The following is a 24272-nucleotide window of genomic DNA, read 5'->3' as shown; positions in this document are numbered from 1 at the left end:
TTCTATGATGATTTTGCATGCTAGCATCTTGAACTAGTTATTATGTGCAAAAATCATGAGTCATATTGATAGTTTATGGTCTAAAGCATGTTTTATTACCATATAACATTTTTATGACTCTATATGATGTTTAAATATTATTTATATGGTTGATGCATGATTTAAAATTAATATTTCACATTGATGCATGTGTTTTTTCGATTTCTATCATGTTTTATTTTATGATACACATGCTGCCATGATTTTCTTAATCGTCTCATTATGAGAAAATAATTATAACTCTCAAATAGGATCACCTCCAGCCAAACCCTTTTATAGAGACCTTCCAGATATCTGGGAGGTGTCTCAAAAAAAATTAGGTCTTAGTGGTGGTACAAAAGTGAGGGTTATAGCTACTATAACCCAAGATAGAAATCATGTCTTCTGTGTAAAGAAGTTTCTGATAGTCGGTTTTACAGAAAATCTAATAAACCAAAGGTTTACTGTTTATGACTGATTTTTGGATATTTGATGGTTATTGTATGAATTTGTCTGAAAAAAATAAAAATAAAAAAAGATTCACTCTCTGTGATTCTTGGAGTCTCACACAAATCATGTAAAATTCAAGATTCTGTAGAAAACCTAAATCTAGAATTGTCTGAGACAAGGACCAGTCCAGAAAATCTAGAAAATTCATATGATAGAGTTTTTTGGCAAAATTAGATTCTTTTAAAAGATAACAAATACAACTAACACCAAAAAATTTGAAAGGATGAGATCTCTTTTGGATCGAGTTCGGTGACTGCTTCTTTTTAAAGCAAGTTTTTGGCAGGTTCTGTCAGAACAAAAAAACAGTCTGTGGTCCGTGAATTTCGACGGGCAAATGAAATTGTTTTTCTATTAGCTATCCTAATACCTTATGGTATGACTGAGAATTTTTATGTGTTCATTTATATATAGGATTATGGTTTTAACAGATCTTGAATTGCATGAAAATTTTGATTTATGCAGTTCTTGAATTTTGGATAATATCTTGGCTTGTAAACTTGTTTTGTTAAAATCATATGTTTGCTTATGATATGAGATGTTAATCATGTATATTTTGATATGAGATGTTTAATGAATACGCTGTATGTAAGCATGTTGATTATTTGTACATAATGGCATATGAGACTGCATGTTAAAATATGAGATTTAAGTATGATGATTGGGCCATGTAGTGTGACTAGGCATACATGTGTTATTTTATGAAATTCATGGTTTATGCCAAATTGAAATAAGTCGCATGCACTATGTAGTGTGATATATGACATGTGATATGTTGTAAGTCATATAAGACATGCATACATGGAGCTCGAATGCGAGCCAGGTTTGGTGAAACCAAGGGTACTAGTGAGCACCTAGTTAAGTTATAATAAACATGCTCATATACACACTTAAGCTAAACTCTTGGATACTGCTTAAAATTGAGTGCATACCTTGAGATACTCTTAGGTGATCTTTAATGTTGAGTACGTATCTTGAGATACTCTTGGGTGCTCTTTAAAGTTGAGTACGTACCTTGAATGGATCAAAAAAACTATCTTTAGTGCACCATAGTAAGTTTTGAGAGTGTGAGTTCATGCCATGTGAGGCAATGGTTTGATCTACCCAGAATGGAGCTTGGGGTTGTTGAGCCAGGTGTGGAGTGCACCTGGTGTTGTAATTTGAGCTTAGTGACATAACACCTAATAACTCATTTAAATCGGAGGCCTACTTTGGAGAGGGTAGTAGGTACACATGCCCAATAACATGTTTTTAAGGGCATAAACATCTCTCCCCCCCGTAGTTGGTGTAGGGGGTGAGGACTATCAATTCGTCCTAGGTAGGCAATCTGGCTCTCTAGAGTAGAAATTAATTTTCTAGACCACTGTTAAGTTTCTCTCGATCAAAGACTGCTTTGGTGGATGTTTGATTTGACTCTTTGAATTAATGTAGTAATTAAAATACATAGCACAATAGACCCCATGTGATTGTTAAGTTGGAGTAAGATCTTGAGTGTGTACCCTTACAAGATAGAAAAGAAAAACAATACATTAAATTAGGTTCACAAATGTTTAAATATTTTATTGAATATTGGCATAAATGTCTATGCATGTTATATGACTTTGTTTTACTATGGTCTCAATTACTAATGATAGGATGCAAGTTCGTTACTTGAGGGTAAGAATGAATTATCACGGAATCTTGTATGCTTAATTATTATTGTTGTGACCATGATCTTTCATTACAACAAACCAGCGGATTAGCGACGACCTAAATCCGTCGCTAATCAACCGCTAATCTGTCACTAAATAGCTTAGCGACGGATTAACATCGAATTAGAGATGTATAGCTTTCATCACGAATTTTTCGACGCTAATAAGCGATGGAATATATCCGTCGCCCATTCCGTGGCTAAGTAGCGACCGACTGTATCTATCGCCAGTTTCGTCGCTAAATTGCAACAGAATAACGAATGACAAAATCTGTCGCAAGGTCGTCGTCACTAAACAACGACTTTGGTTTGGTGACGGATTTCTAGCCATCGCTAATCCATTGCTAAATTTAATGTAAATAGTGATTAGCGACAGATATATCTGTCGCTAATCCATCGCAAACAAGGAAAAAAATTTAAAAAAAGTTTGAAAATTAAATATCGAGAAAAAATTTCTCGTGATACAATTTATTTTTCCTGTGAATAAAAAACAAAGTGCACATCAAAATACATATAAAAGGAAACTGAAACAATTAATCGATCCACCATAGAATTCGCAAGTTCTAATTATTTACAATTTAACATTTACATTTTTGAAACAAAAAGAAGGTAGAACAAATTCAACACATAAATCTAATCATCGCCAAGATTTTGTGTGTCCACTTGTTCAGTGTCTTGATCTGTCCCTTCAGCTCCACTACGCTGATTATCGCCAGCAACCTATACGAGAAAAGAAATGTCAGTATTGACAAACAAAATATACTGAAATATAGCCTACTTTGTATGTGATTCTATCATACACATATGTGTTCTAAGGTAGTAAAAAAACTTTATACATGATTCTATCATGCTTATATGCGTTATAAAGCAGCAAAAAAACTTTATATGTGATTCTATCGTGCTCATATATGTTCAAAAGCAGTAAAAAAACTGTATATGTGATTCTATCATGCTCATATGTGCTCTAAGACAGTCAAAAAACTGTATGTGTGATTTTACCATGCTCATATATGTTCTAAGGCAACAAAAAAACTTTATATATGATTCTATCATACTCATATGTATTCTAAAGCAGTAAAAAAACTGTATATGTGATTCTACCATGCTCATATGTGCTCTAAGGCAGTTAAAAAGTTGTATATGTGATTCTACCATGCTCATATGTGTTCTAAGGCAGACAAAAAACTGTATATGTGATTTTATCATGCTCATATATGCTTTAAGGCAGTAAAAAAACTGTATATGTGATTCTATTATGCTCATATATGCTCTAAGGCAGTAAAAAAACTGTATATGTGATTCTATCATGCTTATATGTGTTACATGGTAATAAAAAAACTTTATATGTGATTCTATCATGCAAATATGTGCTATAAGGCAGTAAAAAAACTTTATATGTGATTCTATCATGCTCATATGTGTTCTAAGGCAGTAAAAAAACTTTATACGTGATTCTATCTTGCTCATATGTGTTTTTAAGGCAGTAAAAAAACTTCATACGTGATTCTATCATGCTCATATGTGTTCTAAGGCAGTAAAAAAACTTTATATGTGATTCTATCATGCTCATATGTGTTCTAAGGCAGTAGAAAAACTTTATACGTGATTCTATCATGCTCATATATGTTCTAAGGCAGTAAAAAAACTTTATATATGATTCTATCATGCTAATATGTGTTTTAAAGCTGTAAAATAACTTTATACATGATTCTATCATGCTCATATGTGTTATAAAGCAATAAAAAAAACTTCACATGTGATTCTATCAATCTCATATGTGTTCTAAGGCAGTAAAAAAACTTTATACATGATTCTATCATGCTCATATGTGTTATAAAGCAGTAAAAAAACTTCATATGTGATTTTATCATGCTCATATGTGTTTCAAGGCAGTAAAAAAAAAGTATACCTGACGGGCACCGGAACTCATGTTGAATGCAGATGAAGTTTCTCTGTCTTGAAAAAAGTTGTACAAGTCATTACGGACAATGTTGGGAATGTCTTGATTTAAAAAGTATTGTATTTTGTCCTCAAGACGCTAACAGACACCATCCCAAGACATATCAGGGTCATTAGGACGTTGAGAGTTGATGCTGGCGGGAGAACTCTGTGCATCCGGGCTGCAGGAGGCCACGACTGGTGTGGTGTTCATGTTACTCCCAAACCCGAACACACGACCCTTTTGGGGTTCACCGGTTGCAGTCACCCATGTTGCAGGATCAAAAGGCAGACGCTGAGTGGAGTCATCGCCATATCGTTGTACCATTTGTTGCTCGTATGACTCTTACAATGTAATAATTAGAATATGAATTAATAATTAAGAATTATAATATTTGTGATAACGTCATTCATAGTAACTAGTCTATTACAATGTTTATTAATAAAATAAATACATACCATTGTCGCTCTCATCTTCTTTGATACAAACTCTCCCGTGGTCTTACGTTTATATGTTTCAACAAACACATTCTTGTATGGCACAATGCCTCCTTTTTCTGCTTCCTGCGAAGTGAAATGATAAAAGATTTAGTTAACAGGTTTGCAACAATACTTATAAAATTGACAATATATATATATATTGATGAGCTACCATTTTCTTCTGGTGGCTCCCAAAAGTCCTATATCCACTCGTGTGTAGATGAGCTTCAGGCATTTTGGCTCGATTTTGTGCAGTCATCACTGAGCGGTTTCGAAATGCATCCCCAGCCCAGTTGTTGCACATTGCATCCTAAACATCTGACCTAATAGTAGGAGGTCTATGACCCTTTTACTGCAGTGGATCATCTGTCCCGCCAGATGCTTTTCTTGTTGCAGTCTTCATATTGTGCAACATGTCTGCAAATCGATTGACAACAACCTTCTGCCATACCTTCCTTGCATCATGTTCCTTCACCGTATTCGCGAAGCGATTCGAGACCTACAAATATTTTCAGAAAGTTAGTAGACATGACTATAACAAAAAATTAAATATGAAACATATTAACTATGACAAACAACTGTATACCGTGAATGAGGACCACAATCTGTCTATCACCTCTTTTAGATACTCTTTCCATTGAGCGACCGATTAAAGTAGATGTTGAAGTAGTGAATTCCTAATTTCGCGTACTACTTCTTGTGTCTCGAACCTCGTGCTGCACATGAATTGGTACACAACAAATATCAATATACAATATTTATAAAATATGCAATAAGTAAAAACAAAATACTTACGATCAATTATCAATATACACTATTCGAATGAGTCTTTTTGTGCCAGATTGAGAAGACCCTGCATCCTGTGTTGGCTCCTAACTTGTACGATCAACTGGTGTAGGTGGGTCATGTACAGGTAAAACATCATCTATAAAAAAATACGTTAGAAATTCTCAGAATGCACATTTTAACTAATCAAGTATCCAATTAGTTAAATGATATACCTATCAATGGTGCCCGTGATGATGATGGCTGAGCCAAACTTCCACCAAATGAACGACCACTGCAACCTCCACGAACAATATTCTAACAAATAAAAAATGTCATGCAATACATTCAAATTATTTCAAATCATTCACATCAAGTATTTCAATACATTCAAATAATTCAAATTAAGTATTGCAATACATTCAAAACATTCACATCAAGTATTGCAATAATACATTCAAAACATTAAAATCATTCACATCAAGTATTGCAATAATACATTCAAAACATTCAAATCAAGTATTGCAATAATACATTCAAAACATTCAAATAATTGCAATACATTTCTATACATTCAAATCATTTAGATCAAGTATTGCAATAATATATTCAAATCATCCATATCAAGTATTGCAATAATACATTCAAAATATTCAAATCATTGCAATACATTTTTATACATTCAAATCATTCACATCAAGTATTGCAATAATGCATTCAAAACATTCAAATCATTCACATCAAGTATTGCAATAATACATTCAAATAATTCGCATCAAGTATTGCAATAATACATTCAAATAATTCGCATCAAGTATTGCAATAATACATTTAAAACATTCAAATCATTGCAATACATTTCTATATATTCAAATAATTCAAATCATTCACAATAAGTATTACAATAATACATTCAAATCATTCACATCAAGTATTGCAATAATATATTCAAAACATTGAAATCATTGCAATACATTTCTATACATTCAAATCATTCACATCAAGTATTACAATACATTAAAAACATGATAATACATTCAAATAGAGGTTTGTATTACAAGATTTTGCTCAGTAGCTCGAGAATTCTTACTCATCACTAGTTTGACTTTCATATTCTTCTTTATTGTTTGCCCATCCACTTGGTATATCATTTGGATCACATTCTTCTAAACGACAGGGGGGCGACCCTTTGCCTGAATAAAAAAATGAGGCGTGGGGGCGACCCCTGCTGAAAAAAAACAAACGAGGCAGGGGTCGCCCCCCTGCCGAAAAAAGAGAGACAGGGGGCAACCCCCTGCCTGAATAAAAAAATGAGGCAAGGGGGCGACCCCCTGCCGAAAAAAAAACCATGCAAGGGTCGCCTCCCCCGCTGGAAAGAAAAAAGTGGCAACGAGGCAGGGGGTCAACCCCCAACCGAGAAAAAAAATGAGTGGCAGAAGGGCGACCCCCTGCCGAAAAAGCAGGGGGGTGACCGCCTGCTCGAATAAAACAATGAGGTAGGGGGTGGACCCCCTACCCGAATAATTAAACAACGAGGCAGGGGGTCGACCCCCAGTCAAAAAAAATAAAATGCAACAAGGCACGAAGGCGACCCCCTACCAAAAAAAAACCCATCCAGGGGTCGCCCCCCTGCCAAAATAAAAAAGTGGCAATGAGGCAGGGGTCGACCCCCTACCAGAAAAAAAAAAACGAGTGGCAGGAGGGCGACCCTCTGCCGGAAAAGGGGGGGGGGGACCCCCTGCCCGAAAAAAATAAAACGCAGTAGGGGGTCGCCGCCCTGTCGAAAAAAACAAACGAGGCAGGGGGTCGACCCCCTGCTGAAAAAAACAAAACGCAGTAGGGGGTCGCCTCCCTGTCGAAAAAAACAAACGAGGCAGGGGGTCACCCCCTGCCTGAAAAAACAAAAAGTGGTAGGGGGTCACGACCCCCTGTCAGAAAAAACAAACTAGGTAGGGGAGTCGACTCCCTGCCGACAAAAACAAAATGCAGGGCAGGCGCCCCCTGCCCTAGGTAAAAAAAACTGGGATTTACCTGCGGCGGGCGGGGCGCGACAGACAATGGATCGGGGGGCGACGGGCCAGGGCTGGGCGGACCGGGGGGCGCCGGGCGGCGGACCAGGCGGCATACCGGGGAGCGATGGGCGGCGGCCGGCAAGCCGTGGAGTACGCTGTGCGGCAGAGGATGGCGTCAAAAGATGGAGGGTTGCGTCGGCCGGGCGGTAGAGACGAATCAGGTAAGAGGAAAATGGGCTCTAATTAGGGATTTAAGCAAAAATTAGCGACAGATTTGGCAACGGCTTGATTCCGTCGCAACTCCATCATAAATTTATATGACCCCTTAGCGATGAAATATTTCCGTCGCTAACGTCGTCGCTAAGTAGCGACAAAAAACTATCCGTCGTTAAATTCATCGCTAATCGTCGCATGTGTTGCGACAAGAACAGGCCGTCGCTAATTCGCCGCTACTTAGCGACGAATGTAGCGACGAAAGTTTTTCGTTGCTATATCCGTCAATATTACAAATCTTAGCGGCAAATAAGTTTCTGTCGCTACATCCGTCGCAAAGTGGCGACGGGAAAAATCCGTCGCTAATATCCGTTGGTAATTGGCATTTTTCTTGTAGTATTTGTTGTGTTAATATGCTATGATTTGGTTGTATCAGGAAGGATGTATGCTTTATGTATTTGTGTTCTTTCAGTGCCTATGTGTAGGGTGCTTTTTACTGCAACTGTGGTTAATGCCTTTGCTTTTAATATTTCAAGTAACAAGTAATCCAGGGGATGATGACGGGCGGCTCGGGGTAGCGCTAAGTGAATCACATTTCTTTTAGGCTATTAGGAGGACTGAACTATTTTTATAATTTGATTATTTCATTGAGTCTTGCAAACTCTCTTATTGTGAGGCTAGTATTTTAATTTAATTGATAGTTTGATTCAATTATTTTTAGTCTTACGTGCGTGTGTTGGAAACTGTAATCCTTCTAAGGCTTGAACATTGTTTAAAAAGAGTTTTCATTGTTTTTTTTGGAAATCATGTAAAAAAATAAAAAAAATCTCTACATTTTTTATTTAAAAAATTAAGGCGTTACAAGTCATTAAGGTTCATCAGAAAATGCATCACCTTTTTTCTTTGCTGTTGTTGAGATAAAACTTGCGTAGTACCACAAGTACATGTAGGAATGTGAGAGTAACCTTTAATCTTAGTAAAGTAAGTTGCAACCGACATTGATTTCTGTTGAAGTCGGCTAATGGTTCTTTGAATAAGGAAAATCCTCATAGCAACGCTTTGAGTGAAACATTTCTTGAGGTCTGTCCACGCTTTTTGAGCAGTGGCAGCATATATAGTGCTATCGGCAATGTATTTAGATACAGAGTTTAGGATCTATGAAAGAATAAAGTGATTGCACCTTATCGACAAGGAGTAATTAGATGACGACTCTACTGGTTGGACAATAGAACCTTCGATGAATCCTAACTTGTTCCAGATTGCATAGTTCTCTCCATTAAGAGGCTGAGAAACTAGAATTGTCCTTGGATTACCAGAGTAAAGTGTTCGCCATCTTGTTTGCACTCTGATTATCTTTTGTCATGCTGACTACAAATAGAGAATCAGCTAGCAACGAGCCAAAAAATCGTCAAGGTAAAAGCTAAGATGGTTGAAAATAGAAGGCCAACAAGAATAGGTCTCTATGCTAACTGATAAATCAATTTTAAGATGAAAAACATAATCAAATCGATTCAGGCATGTTAAAAATTGAATTGAGAAGGAAAAGTTCATCCATTTTAATAGAAAAAATTATAAAATAAATATGATACATCTCGCTATCAACTGTTATAACCTCATATCTTGATTGAAAAAAGATAAGAATTTACAACTTTTCATTTGATTTTTTTTTATTTAAAACTTACAGTGTTGGAACTGAATACCTGTAATCAGATAAGAACAGGTTTCAACACCTCTCTTAGTAGGGCTAATCTGATCTTCAGTTGCAGAGGTTAACGGATGAAGAGGGAAAGTAATGGTGGGCTTATAACGGGAGTTGCAGAGCCAACAACCAACAAGCAGTAACATCATAATAATATTTTCGACAGTCATAAAGAGAAAGAGACTGCAAAACAGAAACCCGAAGGCATTTCCTTTTATCAGTTACTGTCCTTTTCTAATTTTTTTAAGTTTATATTTGAATTTTTTAATCATACCTAACGATGTTACGCTGTAACCCCTTGCTGGGCGGGAACGTCATTTGCCACGTGTAACAATCCTGAGTCTCATTCCTCCGGTCAGGTTTCTCGAATGAGAAGTAGGGGTGGCAAAACCTGACACGACCCACCGACCCGACCCGCCTCTTAGGCGGGTTCGGGTTGGGCTTAAGCCAACCCGTTTAATAAACGGGTCGACCCGCCTAACCCATTTATTAAACAGGTCGGATTCGGGTTGGGGGTATGCCAACCCGCCAACCCACCCGCTACCCGCCAACCCGTTTTTCCGACCCAACCCATTTATTAAACGGGTTGGCGGGTCATGTCGGGTTACCCGTTTATTAAATGGGTCGGGTTAGTGTTTGCCACAGCCGACCCGTTTAATAAACGGGTCGGGTTCGGGTTGAGGTATTCTGACCCGCCAATCCGACCCGATTGCCACCCCTAAGAAGTACTCACATTTTAAAAAATGACCCGATCTGCTTTCGTCTGTACGGGCAGGCCAATTTTACGAAAGTCCTAAATGACGGATTTATACTTTCCAGCCGCAACCCGTAACGTACTAGCCCAAGATACCATCCCGAGATCGACGGCAGAGTACTCACCATAAGAACAACCATTGAATTCGGATCGTCAGATCGCTTCTCTCCACCTCCACCGTCCGATGGCCCGAAGGCCGACGATCCCACCGTAGAATTTATGAATTCAATTTCAAAAGGCAGAGGGAGGAGACAAGGCATACTGATGCTTCGTCTCGTTCCTCTTTTCTCTCTCCTCCCTCTTTTTCCAAATTTCGACGCGAAATCCCCTCCCTTTGTTTCTCCGCCACGCCCCTCCGTCGATCGGAAACCGCCGGCTTTCCCCGCCGTTCTCCGGCCTCCTTTCCCGGGATTCCGTCGAAGGCCTCCCACCCGGCTGCCGGATTGTTTCCCTTCCCGGCCCTCTCCCTTTTGAGCGATCGCTCGCCGGAATCGCTCGAGGAATTTGGGTTTCCGATTGCCGAGCCGTGAATTCTCACCTTCGGATACGGGAATCGTCCGTGCTGGTATGCGAATTCGGCCACCCCGCTGAGGTGGAGCCTTGATGGAGCAAGGGCTCCAGCAGGTGGATTTCGGAGGGAAGAAGCTGGCCGCTAGGCAGCTGGACTTTACCGGAATCTGCAGCACCTCCGTTGCTGTATCCGAGCCGCTGCCTCGCCCGGCCGCGGTCCCCGTATTGTGAGTACCCTCTTCGGTCTGCCCTCTGACTCGCTCAATTTCGTGTGCATCGTGTTCTCTTTGTTGCTGGGGGTTCAGTTCTTTGCTTTAATGGAATTTCTTTCTATTTCAATATGTTTTTCGGAGATTCATAAAGTATTATGACGCAGAGATTGTCGGGGATAGCTACTTTGCTTATCTCTTTAAATTTTTTGTTTTCCTGAAAGCATTTCCGGATTTGTGCAATCATTTTGATCTTTTAGTGTTTTTATAATGTCGGTTTGTGTTCCTATTTTCCTCATATGATGGCTATTTTGTAGCACGTATTTTGCATAAATTGATTTAAATCGTTGCTTTTTTTTTCTGTCTTAAATTTCAAACTTACTGAAGGAAATGCATGGCGAATTGTGTGGAGTTTTTTTCCTCCGATGAATGTCTTGTTTTCCTTCATCTTCTTCGTTATCTTCTTTGAAAATTTCTTTCTTCTATTTTTCTCCTGGAAATTACTACGATTAGAGTAATAAGATTATGAATTAAAAGAGAAAATTGATTTTTCTATATGCATCTCAGGCGGACTTCTTCCTCTTCTCGTTTCATTCGCTACAACTTTCAAATGATGTTTTTTCTTATATTTTCTTTTCTGCTTTTGTTTTCAACTGAAAGCTCTTTTTTAATAATTTAAATTGCTAGAAATCCATATTCATTTTCTTTTGAAAATCCTTAACGTGGATAATAATTATGTAATACACGCCTCTGAAGATGTAATTTGAAATATGCATCCCTGTCGTATCTCCTTGTCTTGTTTTTCCCCTTTTTCCTATTTGGTTTTCTTTCTGTACTAAAATAATATGCAGTGTGTTTTTTGAAGTATGCTTGTGGTGGTCAAAACAAGAAAGCTTTCATGGTCATTTGGACATTTGAGGTTAGACGCATTGAAAGCATATCTAAGAAGAGAAATCCTTAACTATTGTTTGAGTATGATAGTGTTGAGTAGTCCCCTGGGGAAGAATTGATGTTGCTCTGCGAAGATTGATAAACATCTGTTTGATTGGATTTGTAAATAGGCTCCCATTGATGGTTTTATGGACCATCTTATATTCATATGCCATTAGTGTGATAATTATAAGGATGAAGTTGGTCCTTGTCAATGAATGTTATGGTTCCCTATCAGAGGAGTTATTATTTACTAATTACTATAAGCAATGTAAAGGGTGTGGCTTTGTAGCCTACTTGTGTCGTGTGCACTAATGGTGGATAAAACCTACCTAGTTGAAGTACTTGCCCTGTAAATGCCACTAGAGTGTCGAATGTTGTCTTTTTCTTTTCCTATATTTCATATGCCCTTTTGAAATTTGTGCCGCTTTGTCAAAGTTAAAGAAAACCATTTTGGGTTTAATGGGAGGTTTCAATATAAACATAAAAAACACAAATCACAAGTTCTATACCAATGAAGATTTGGCGTTGGTCAACACCTAATAACCTAAAAACTTTTTGTTTGATTTATGCTTGTCTGTTGGACAATTTTGAGTTTATGGGTTGGTGAAAGTGAAACTTATACATGCTAATTTATAGGCTATCTCACAAAGATAGGGTAGGAGTGACACATGAGTTTATAAATTTTTTGAAAAAAAGGACGAGGGTACAATTTTTTTTTAAATTTTTTTAATCTACAAAAAAATACTCTTTTGATATTTTAATATATAAATGTACATTTACTTTCAAATTTTCAATCTCTCTCTTTCTCTCTCTCTCTCTATATATATAATCTGTATCTGTATCTGTCTATCTATATCTCACTCTGTGTCAATTTACTTGCATCTTCAAGTGTCTTGTATTTGGCAAACCTACAAGTCTTTATTTGAGACATTGATTTGTAGTGGACATTACTTGATGGTTTCTTACACAAAACCCACATTTTGGGTTCTTTAATAACTTACGCCTTCTTGTCTTCTCAGGCCTTCTTTTGAATGAGCATGGTGGTTGGATACAGTGAAATTTAAATAAACTCCATAACTAGATCTGTAATATTTTTATGTAAAAGATATTCCATCATGGTTTGTTTTAGTGTTGCAATGCTAGATGTGCAACCAACAAATTCAATCAAATCAACTATGGTCAGAGATATTACTTGTATGACCTTGACTTGGTCCCAGCAGACCCAGCCTAGAAGGAAACATTATTGTGACCCTCAAAGAAAAGTCCTGGCTCTGCCACTAATCTAGTAGGTTGTATGGTTGCACACTTCTCATTTCTCAATTGAAACTGGCATCTTACCATTGCCTTGTTTTGTGATGCATGCTATTCGACAAGTTATTGTCAAACAGAGATAAATATCATGTAATTGGTTGGATATGTTGAGATAAACATGGATACTGAAGGGAAAGGACATAGAATCAATGAGCATACTACAGGAGGTTAAATGAAAGTGTTAGTTAATCAGAACATCTAGGGATGTCGCTTAAATGGTTTGCACATCTTATAGTGGCATGGAACCATTTCCTCCACAAAGGGATGTCTGAGACGCACTGGATGGAACTAGCAAAAGGAGAAGATGATCAAAGTTGTGGAGGGAGGCAAGGTGACACAAAGGAATATAGAGAGGTTGAAAGTTTAACACAGATATAAAAAAATTGAAAAAACACATTGGAAACCCGAGTGAGTGATGATTTCTTTAATTTCTCAATCAAATAGTTCTGTTACACCAGTTTCTTATCATTTCCTTTTTTCCAACATAATCTATCTTTTGGTATTATTGTCAATATATTTACAATATTTTCTCTGCAATTTGTTAATAATTGTCCTCATTCACAGACACAGAGTACTTGCTTGTCAGTCTGAAATGACAAAGTTCTATACCTTAGATGTTTTCTGCAGAATAGATCTCGCAGATGCTTTGTTTCTTTTGTTTGTTTGAACTTTGAATCCATAGCTTGCTATTTGCTGTTAATATTGTCAGTGATTATTTGGCACTAATATTTGTGTTGTAAGTTTTCTCTATCATGTATTGGAAGTAATTATTAAGGTATTTTTCCAATTAGGTAGCAATTAGTTTTTCTTTGTGGAACCATGAGAAATGCTGTTGAAAAACTTTAGTTTTTGTTTAAAAATGTAAAAGAAAAATTGTTTTCCTGATCTTTTTCTTTTCATTTGGTGTTCGTGATATGCCATCTTTTTGCATTCTGATGCTCTTTTAATACAGAAAGCCAGAATCACCAAGATCCTCAAGACCTCCCCGCCCGATTTTTGATTCAAAAGATGGTACTCCAAAGAAATCAAAACAGTGCAACTGCAAGCATTCAAGATGCTTGAAATTGTAAGTGCCTCGTGTTTTGATATGTTTCTACAAAAGTAATTTCTTGTACTAGATTAATTTGTTGGTCATGTTGTGCAAACCTATGCATGTGTGAAAGCTGAAATCCGAGACAATTGAGGATGCTGCATGTGTATCTGACAGTGAGATTGTACAGACTGGAAACTGCTGAAGAAATGGTTATCGTAGCACATTGAAAATGCATAGGAAATGACTTGGACTTTTTTTGTCCCTCCTGAAGTCATTTGATGACTTTGGATGTCATGTCAAGGATTTGGGGCCTCCATGAATCCAAGACAAACCAAACACAGGATCTCTAACCCCTAGAACTAAGTATTTAGATTTTTTAGAAGGCCTTGCATCCCCATTTTTTTTGGCATTTCCACTGGGATTTAAAAGCCAACGATCTCTGAACTCATGATTTGAGATCCTGGATCTCAAATCACTGGAGATTTAAGACATGAGGTAATCAGATCCACCATTGAGGTAACATACTTGCTTCAAAAAGAAGCACTTTCATAGGAAGGATGATTTCCTTTAGAAGGGCAATGATATTTTTTGTATGATTAAAAATCTCCCCCTTATGTGCATACAAATTTTTGCACCTTGTCATTTTTTATTTATCATGATTTTCTTAAAGAAAGCATGCTTTACTGTGATATTCATGTTTTCTGTTAAATTGAAGTGTCAATAAAAGTTGGTGCAGTTGAGAATTGTGCTGCCTGATTTGAAAACTGTGATCTCTTTCATGATGCTTGTAGTGGACTTCTCACATTTTCAGGAAGCATGGTGAGTACATGGTTCTTATCAGCATACACTTTCAGGCATACTATAATGCTCACAGTGCAACTTTGAAGTATACTTTTATATTCTTACCTTTAGCTAAACATTTAATTTAATGTCAGTCAGCTATCTATGCATAGTTATTACTAGACAATTGCTTTTCTTAAGCTGTCTTACTGCTGTTAGAATTCTGCACTGAATTTGCAGTAAATACCATTAACATGTAAGGTGACTGCTGAAATATAAGTTCTGTTTTCTTTTTCCACGTGACAATTGGGGTGGTACTGCTTGATTTCTCCAAGATTTGATGGTGGGTGATTTTAATTTTCTTTGGTCATGTTGTTGCTAATTTGGAATATGAGTATGTGTGGCTTTGTGTCAGTTTTTTCTGCTGAGTTTACTGAATCATGCATAGGAATGAAGCTAATTTATTTTCTCCCTCTGCCAGGTACTGTGAGTGCTTTGCTGCAGGAATATACTGTGATGGATGCAACTGTGTCAACTGTTGCAACAATATTGAAAATGAAGCTGTTAGATATGAGGCTGTTGAAGCTACACTAGAGCGTAACCCAAATGCATTTCGGCCAAAGATTGCTAGCAGTCCTATTGCTTCTAGGGATAGTCGGGTATACCTCTTGCATTTCATAATATTGACAAATATAATTGCTCATCTGGCTCTTTTGAAATAAAAAATGTGTCTTGTGGCTGTTTTCTTGATACTTTTGACCAGTGTGTGTGTGTGTGTCAATTTATTGTTAAATAATATTGGTTGATTGTTATATATATATATATATCCTGTCCTATGTAAACTGAAATACCCATCAGGGGTATTTCAGTCATTTCACTCATGCAATAGGTGTCAGCCTAGTAGAGGCTATTTTTCCTTTCATTTTAATTTCCTTTTTTTTATTTAATATGTTGGGCTGCCCCCACTCTCTCTCCTTTGTATTATAAATAAGGGTTTCCCCCTTTGTATTAGACAATGCTTTCTTAAGCATTTCATAATCATATTTTATACTTTTATACTTTTATCTTTTGTGTTGGCCCTTTGTGGCTATTGTGTTCATGTGTTGTGCTATTGAGTTTATTTTGCTTGGTAGATTAGTGCTTGTGTACTTCTTTTGTATTCTTGTTAATCTTTATTGGGTTCTTTATTGTATTTTCGCTTGTTTCCTGACAAGGTTCTTTTAATCGTCTTGTTTCTCTCTATCAAGATGGGCAAAAAAAGAATCCATGATGATGGTCACTTTCAAGCTAAACAAATCCAACTATTTGATGTGGGCCGTCGCTACATAGCACCATATTAAGGGCAAGATGCTATGGGGACATGTGTGTTAAAATAAATAATTAAAATATATATATATATGTCTCTCTCTCTCTATATATATACATGTATATGTTGTTAAATTATGTATATATAAATATACATATACATATACTTATATATATATATACATAGGTATATATATAAGTATATATATACATATATGTATATATACATAATTCATTTCATTTTTCTTTTTCTGTACAACCAAAAACCAGATAGGGGTGTTTTGGTAAATTACCATGTACTTTTTCCTTTTTGTATTTTTTTCTTTTTTCTTTCTTTTTCCCCTTTTTCTTTTCCTTTTTTTATTTCTTATTTTTCTTTTTGAAGGACCATAAGGGGCCCCACCTATCTAGTCGTTGGGGCCCCAATGATCATATTTATGACCGTTGGGGCTCCCAACGACTAGAAGGGAGCCCCCTTTATGGTCCCTCTTTTAGCTCCCCTCCTCTATAAATAGAGGATGCTCACACTTGTAATGGCATTGGGGTTTTCACCCTCTTCTTTCTTTCTTCAATAATATCCAACTTATGACTTTAAGTCATTTTCTCCTCTTGTGGGTTTTTTGTATACATTTTTAGTGTTTGTGTTCTTGGCTCTTGTGATCACTCTTATAGAGTGTTTTTGCTTTATTGGTGCTTCCACCCCTCTTCATTACATGGTATCAAAGCCAGGTTGGTGATCGGGCTTCTCTTTGTTTTCTTGGGACGTGTGCCTCTCAAGCTTTTGAAGAAAGGAAGACTATTCAGTACCTATGGAACACAATTTTAAAGTTGAGCTTTCTTTTAAGCTAAATGGGTCCAACTATCTCATGTGGGACTCCGCTATGAAAAATCATCTAAGAGGTAAGAAACTTTGGGGTTTTGTTATGGGAACTACTCCCGAACCCTCTCTTGTTCTCACTAAAATCGAAAATGAGGTTGAAAAAGCTTTAGATGGCGATGAGCGCATCAAAGCTATCAATGACCATCAATCCAAAGTTGAGGATTGGGAAAGTAACCATGCCAAAATTTTGGTATGGTTTATGAACAATGTGGACCTCAAAAATTGTGCTAATATTGCTAAATTTAGAAGGGCCAATGAGGCATGGTTCTTCCTTGAGGGTATGTATACCCAAAAGAATCTTGCTAGACAATTTTTTTGTCAAGAAAAAATCCGTTCCACTAAGCAAATGGATATGAGTGTCCGAGACTACTTTAGCTCTTTAACCCCTCTTTGGGATGAATTTGTTCTTCTTGAGCCTAAATGGGTGGCTCCGGAAGATATTGAGTTGAGAAGGGAACAAATTGAAAATGAGCATTTTTTCCAATTTCTCCATGGTCTTCAACCGGAATTTGAACAAGTTAGGGCATCCCTTCTGTATAGAAGTAAAGCCTTACCCATTGAAGATGCCCTTGCCGAAATATGCCAAGAAGAAACTCGACTTGGCCTAAACATTAAGAGTGATGAAGTTTTGGCCGTTACTAGGCCCAGATCAAATGTAAAAGCATATAGACCTCCCCACTTTAACAAAAATAATGGGTCTAGAAAGAGAGTGATTTGTCACTATTGTAATGAACCGGGACACATTAGACCGGTTTGTCCAAAGCTTAAGGAAAAAGTGGCCGCAGTTGGAGAAAACTCTCCAAAGAAGGAAGAAGAAAGTGCCAAAGAGAGAGATATCAAAGAAACTCTTAATCATATCTCCGAAGTTCTCCAACATCTTCTCAAAACTTCTTCTTCAACATCCGGAGCCGCCATCGCCTATTCTTCATCACCTCCAGGTATGTGGATACTAGACTCCGGTGCTTCTTTTCATATGACATCTCATAAAAACTCTCTTTCTAATGTTTTTTCCGAACCCATATCTTCTTATGTTTCAACGGCCGATGGAACATCTTTAAAAATTGAAAGTATTGGAACACTTGATTTTAAAACTTCTCAAAAAATTTTCGTTCCTAAAGTAAGAATCGTTCTTAAGATTAATCTAAATCTTTTTTCCGTTTTCCAAATCACCGATCATGGATGCCAAATCTCTTTCTCACCTAAGGATTGCACCGTGCATAATCTCCAGTCAGGGAAGCTGATTGGGCAAGGCCATAGAAGGGGTGATCTTTATTTTATGGACTTTTTGACTCTACCTCCAAAGTCTTTTTGCAATCTTATAAAGGACAAAAGTATTGGAATTTGGCATGAGAGACTTGGTCATCCAAATTTTGTAAAGATGTCTCTTTTTCCTTTTTTGGACAATACTTGTAAAGACAAACATGACTTGTAAAGATTGCATTTTTGGGAAATCTAAAGCTATTTCATTCTCTCAAAGGAATTATTTCACCACTCGCCCTTTTGAACTTATTCATACCGATGTATGGGGACCTTCCCCTATTTTATCCAAAGGAGGATTTGTTGATGACTTCACTCGATTTACTTGGATTTACTTTTAGAACTATCACATTACCATATGTTACTTCAGAATATCAACTGGCTGACTTCTTCACCAAAGCGCTCCCAACTCCACGATTTATGTTTTTTCTTAGCAAACTTTCGGTCTTCTCCCCGTAAAGTTTGAGGAGGTATGGTAAATTATGTATATATAAATATATATACATATACTTATATATATATATACATACGTATATATATACATATATGTATATATACATAATTCATTTCATTTTTCTTTTTCTGTACAACCAAAAACCCGATGGGGGTGTTTTGGTAAATTACCATGTACTTTTTCCCTTTTGTATTTTTTTCTTTTTTCTTTCTTTTTCCCCTTTTTCTTTTCCTTTTTTTATTTCTTATTTTTCTTTTTGAAGGACCATAAGGGGCCCCACCTATCTAGTCGTTGGGGCCCCAACGATCATATTTATGACCGTTGGGGCTCCCAACAACTAGAAGGGAGCCCCCTTTATGGTCCCTCTTTTAGCTCCCCTCCTCTATAAATAGAGGATGCTCACACTTGTAATGGCATTGGGGTTTTCACCCTCTTCTTTCTTTCTTCAATAATATCCAACTTATGACTTTAAGTCATTTTCTCCTCTTGTGGTTTTTTTGTATACATTTTTAGTGTTTGTGTTCTTGACTCTTGTGATCACTCTTAAAGAGTGTTTTTGCTTTATTGGTGCTTCCGCCCCTCTTCATTACAATATGTCACATGGGTGCGGGTGCGGGGGTGCGGCACTTTCAAAGACCTTGGGTGCGGGGGTGTGGCAAAAAATAAAATAATATATATATATATATATATATTATATATGTGAATGCGCATTACAAAAACAAAGTCGTCGAAGCATGTGAATGTGTTGATGGAATTGGAACCTTGAGGCCGTTCCACATAAACCTCATGCTTAAGCTCACCACGTAATAATGCATTATTTGTATAATATAAACACCACCAAAAAAACAATGCAAAATACAATATATTTGAACTTCACTAAATATGCCCACTTATATCCCAGAAATCTTATTCTTTGGTCTATCAACAACATCCCATGTACTAATTTCATATGTTCAAAAGATCAAGATGGAATACCTTTAATATCATTTAAGTCTTGTGTCACTAGCATGATACTTAGGTATCAAAGATTCTAGTGCCTAGATTATTGGTTTTAGACCCTTGAAGGTCACTCTAATCTTTTCTTTGATATATTTCATTATGTGACTCTTACTTGAAACAAGAAATAAATCAGAAAACAGACATCTCTATTCCAACATAACATTTAACAGTTAACTTTTTAGGTCCATCTGCATAAGCAGCTCGATGTGATGTAGAGCAAAGCAAGATATTGATTTCTTCAAATCAAATGTCATGGTCAAGCAGTTAGTGTTTGGCATCTTATCCAGGGGATACTATCTTCTAATATGATAGTCAACCATCCGAAAGAATAAGGGGATTAGTTACCTATTCATTTAATTGAGATTTTCTGAATCTGAAATAGCCCAATGTTTTGAAAACATTACTATGGTTCTTGGTGCTAACTTGATATTATCATGATAATATCAGAGTAGGGGTGGACAACAGGTTCGGTGGCCTGTGGCCTCACCTGTCTAGGCTGGTCCTGGGCCTGCTTCTGGACCCCGACGCCCCTCCCCGACATTCTAAGAGGGAGAGAGAGAAGACGGAGAGGGGAGGAGGAGAGCAGAGGGAGTCAGAGAGGAGAGGAGGAGAGCAGAGGGAGTCGGGGGCATACCTGGAGAGGTCCGGCGTCGGCAGAGAGCAGAGAGCAGAGGGAGTCAGAGAGGAGACGAACGGAGGATTAGGGAATTTTTTTTTGCCCTAATCCTCTCCTCCGCAATCCATTTCATCAGGCAGTTTTTCTTTTAAAATCTAAAAACTAGACCAAAATGACCCTTGGTGCATTGACCGTACCTAGGGTCGGGTTGACCGCACCGGGTGCCGCACCCTCACGCTCACCCGTGTCGCATCGCGTCGCGTCGACGCAGGTGCGGCACCTGGTTGGCCGAATCCCTGTGACTTATATATATATATTGTATACATATATAGTAAAATATATATATGTATACCTTTGTAATTAGTCATAACACATAAGGGTATTTTGGTCTTTTTATTGGATCTGTAAATAGAATAGTCCACTAGGGACTATATTGTAATTGCCTTTTTAATTTGGTTTGACCAAGGCCTTTTTGGGCAACTCATAGAGCCCTTGGGAGCCACCCCAATGGTCACAAGTATGAGCATTGGGGGGCTCCCAATAGCTCTATTGGAGCTCTCTTGGTCTCCCTTTTGTGTATAAATAGAGGGGATTGGACCCTCTTTATATTATTGTTTTTTCTTAAGCTATCTTAGTAAAGGCTATTGTTTTTTATATTTGTCTTCTTGTGTTTGGCTTAGCCTTATTAGCACTTTTGTGCTTATCTTCTTATATTTGGCTTTTTGTAAGCCTTACTAGCACTTTTGTGCTTGTCTTGTTGTGCATTGCCTCTTGGCTCTTGTATAGTCCCTTAGTGGACTGTTTTGTGCTTGTGCACTTATGTTTCATTACAATGTGAGTTGTACTACATGTGAACCACAACTCATTCTCACCAAAATAGATGGTGACGAAGAAAGACAAAAAGTACTCAAAGATCACCTCATCAAGGTAGAAGATTGGAAATCCGAAAATGCCCAAATTCTCTTTTGGTTCCTTAATAGCATGGAACTCACAATTGCGGCAAATATATTTAAATTCAAAAAAGCATGTGAGACTTGGATCTTTCTCAAAAATATGTTTGTGCAAAAAGATGTGGCACAAAAATATTTTCTGCAAGAGAAAATTCATATTATTAAACAAGGAGATAAAAGTACGAGAGATTACTATGGTACCCTCTCACTTCTTTAGGATGAATTAGTATTGTTTGAGCATAAGTGGGATGATCCTGTTATCGAAATGAGGCAAAAACAACTTGCGGAGGAACACTTGTTGTTTTCTTTCTTATTTGTGTTGAGACCCGAGTTTGAGCAAGTTAGGTTTACTATTTTGCATAGACCCCCCCCCCCCCCCCCCCCCTCTTTTGATGATGCTCTTGGAGAGGTGTACCAAGCCGAGTCCCGACTTGGCATGACTAAAGGAAGTGAGGTGGTTATTGCTGTGTCAAGTTCCGACAATAATGTTAAAGCATATAAACCTCATTTTTAAAAAAATAACAATGGAGGAACATATAACAATGAAGGAGAGAGAAAAATTATTTGCCACTTTTGCCAAGAACCGAGATACATCATGATCAAACCACCCAAAAAGGGTGATGAAGGTATCATGAAAGGGGTAGACCTTAAGGATTCTATTCAACATCGAACTAAAGCATTACAACTATTCCTTAAGACTTCCTCCACATCTACTTCCAGTGCCGTTGTATCTTCTTCCTCTCCTCCAAGAACACTTTCTTGGATTCTTGACTCTAGTGCCTCATTTCATATGATTCCTTTAGAATCCCTCTTATCCGAATACACAAAATCTTTTTATAATTCTTGTGTTTCTACGATCGATAAAACTAATTTAAAAATTAAAAGTATTGGAACTTTTTCAAACATTTCAAAAAAAATTTAAGTACCTAAAGTTAGAGTTGTTTCAAAACTCAATTTAAATTTATTATCCGTATCTCAAATTTTGGATTATGGGCATGAGGTCTCTTTCTCATTAAAAAAATATTGGGTGCAGGATTGCCAATCAAATAAGTTGATTTAGGAAGACAATAGGAAGGGAAATCTCTACTACATGGATTTTCTTCATCTTCCTAAAGAATCATTTTGTAATTTTGTCAAGGAAAAAGATATTTCTCTACGACATCAAAGATTTGATCATCCTAATGTATCTAAATTAACTCTTTTTCTATTTTTGAAAGACTTGTATTAAAGAGTTCATATGAAATGAATGTATTCTTGGAAAAATGAAGAAAATTTATTTTGGCTTTAGAACTTTTATCTCTACCAAACCTTTTGAGCTTGTGCATTCGGATGTATTAGGACTAGCTTCGGTCATGTCAAAAGGATCACTCTCTTATTATGTTATATTCATTGATGATTATGTTAGTTTTACTTGGATCTATTTCTTTAGTAAAAAATCCGATGTGTTTTAATATTTCGAAGAATTTCACAAAATTGTGCAAAACCAATTTCAAACCAATATTGTCATTTTTCGATCGGATTCAGGAGAAAAATACTTGTCTAATGATTTCAAAAATTATTTGAAAGAAAATGAGACTTTACATCAAAGATCTTGTCCAAATATCCTTCAACAAAACGACTTAGCTGAGAGAAAGCATTGTCATATCATTGAAACTATGAAAACTTTGTTTATCTAAAAAAAGTTAGTTTTACTTGGATCTATTTCATTACCTATAGGAAAAAATGCCACATATAGTCAAAACCATGGTTGCCAGTTGAGGAAGCGGGAGCGGGAAGCGATACGGGAAGCGGGAGCGAGAAGCGGGAAGCGAGGCACTTTCAAAATTTTAGGAAGCGGGGAAGCGTGGGACCACTTAGGAGCGATTCGGGAAGTGTCTCGGAAGCGACCTAGGAAGCGTCTCGGAAGCGACCTAGGAAGCGTCTCCGAAGCGAGGGGGAAGCGAAAAAAAATAAAAATAAAAATAAAAATAAAAATAAAAATAAAAATAAAAAATACAAAAAAATTGAAAAAAAGGGGAAGCGTGGGGGAAGCGTGCTTCCCATTAAAGGGAAGCGCGTCCCCCATTAAAGGGAAACACGTCCCCCATTAAAGGGAAGCACACTTCCCAAAAAAGGGGGACACGCTTCCCAAAAAAGGGGGACGCTTCCCCCCATGCTTCGGAAGCGCGACCTTCCGCGCTTCCGAAGCGCGCTTTGGGGAAGCGTGCTTCCCCTTTTAGCTAGGCGCTTCCGGTAACCCTGGTCAAAACAAAAGGGGATGGATCCTTAAAAAGATATAAGGCTAGGGTAGTTGCCAAAGGTTATTCCCAAGAGTATAAGATAAAATATGAAGATACCTTTGCTCCCGTAATCACTATGACTAGTGTTAGAACACTCATTGCCTTAGCATCAATTAGAAATCGGCCAATTTAGCAACTTGATGTTAAGAATGATTTTTTGAATGGTAACCTAAATAAGGTAGTGTACATAGATCCTCCTCTCGGGCTTGAGATCGAGCGAGAAAAAGTTTTTTAATTAAGGAAAACTTTGTATGAGCTTAAGCATGTTAAAATATGTGTATTATCGTCATTTGTAATCTCGTATATATTTATATTCATATATATATAGATACATATACATATATATATATATGTATATGTATATCTATATATATATGAATATAAATATATATTCTTTATTCACCCAAAAGGGTATTTCTGTAAATTCCTGTTTTGCGCATATTCCACTTTGGAATATTGCTTGTAATTTTCCATTTTTATTTTTTATTTTTCTTCTTTTTTCCCTTTTTAATTTTCGGCTTTTGTGCCACATAGGGAGGCTCCCCAAAGAGTCGTTGGGGAGCCTCCAACGGTCACATATGTGACCGTTGGGGGCTCCCAACGACTCTCTTGGGAGCCCCCTTTGTGGCTCCTTTTCTTGCTTATAAATAGGGGCTCTCCCCTTTGTATTTTCTCAATCC

The 24272-nt window shown here is 37.2% G+C and overlaps 1 protein-coding gene across 1 annotated transcript in view; it reads left to right on the top strand.

Annotated features, from left to right (window-relative positions):
* The first annotated feature begins 10348 nt into the window (after nt 1–10348).
* Nucleotides 10349–24272, top strand: part of LOC149828796 (protein tesmin/TSO1-like CXC 5) — an 85804-nt gene continuing 71880 nt past the window's right edge. Inside the window, exons 1-3 of the mRNA XM_090017732.1 lie at nt 10349–10813; nt 13992–14105; nt 15334–15511. Coding sequence (XP_089873858.1) covers nt 10680–10813; nt 13992–14105; nt 15334–15511 — 426 coding nt within the window. The 5' untranslated portion in view covers nt 10349–10679. The remainder of the gene's footprint in view (nt 10814–13991; nt 14106–15333; nt 15512–24272) is intronic.

The sequence above is a fragment of the Nuphar pumila genome, chromosome 9, assembly GCF_984573655.1.
Source record: "Nuphar pumila chromosome 9, dmNupPumi1.hap1.1, whole genome shotgun sequence".
Lineage (NCBI taxonomy): Eukaryota > Viridiplantae > Streptophyta > Magnoliopsida > Nymphaeales > Nymphaeaceae > Nuphar > Nuphar pumila.
The sequence above is the reverse complement of the archived record's forward strand: the minus strand, read 5'-3'. Positions and strand labels throughout refer to the sequence as shown.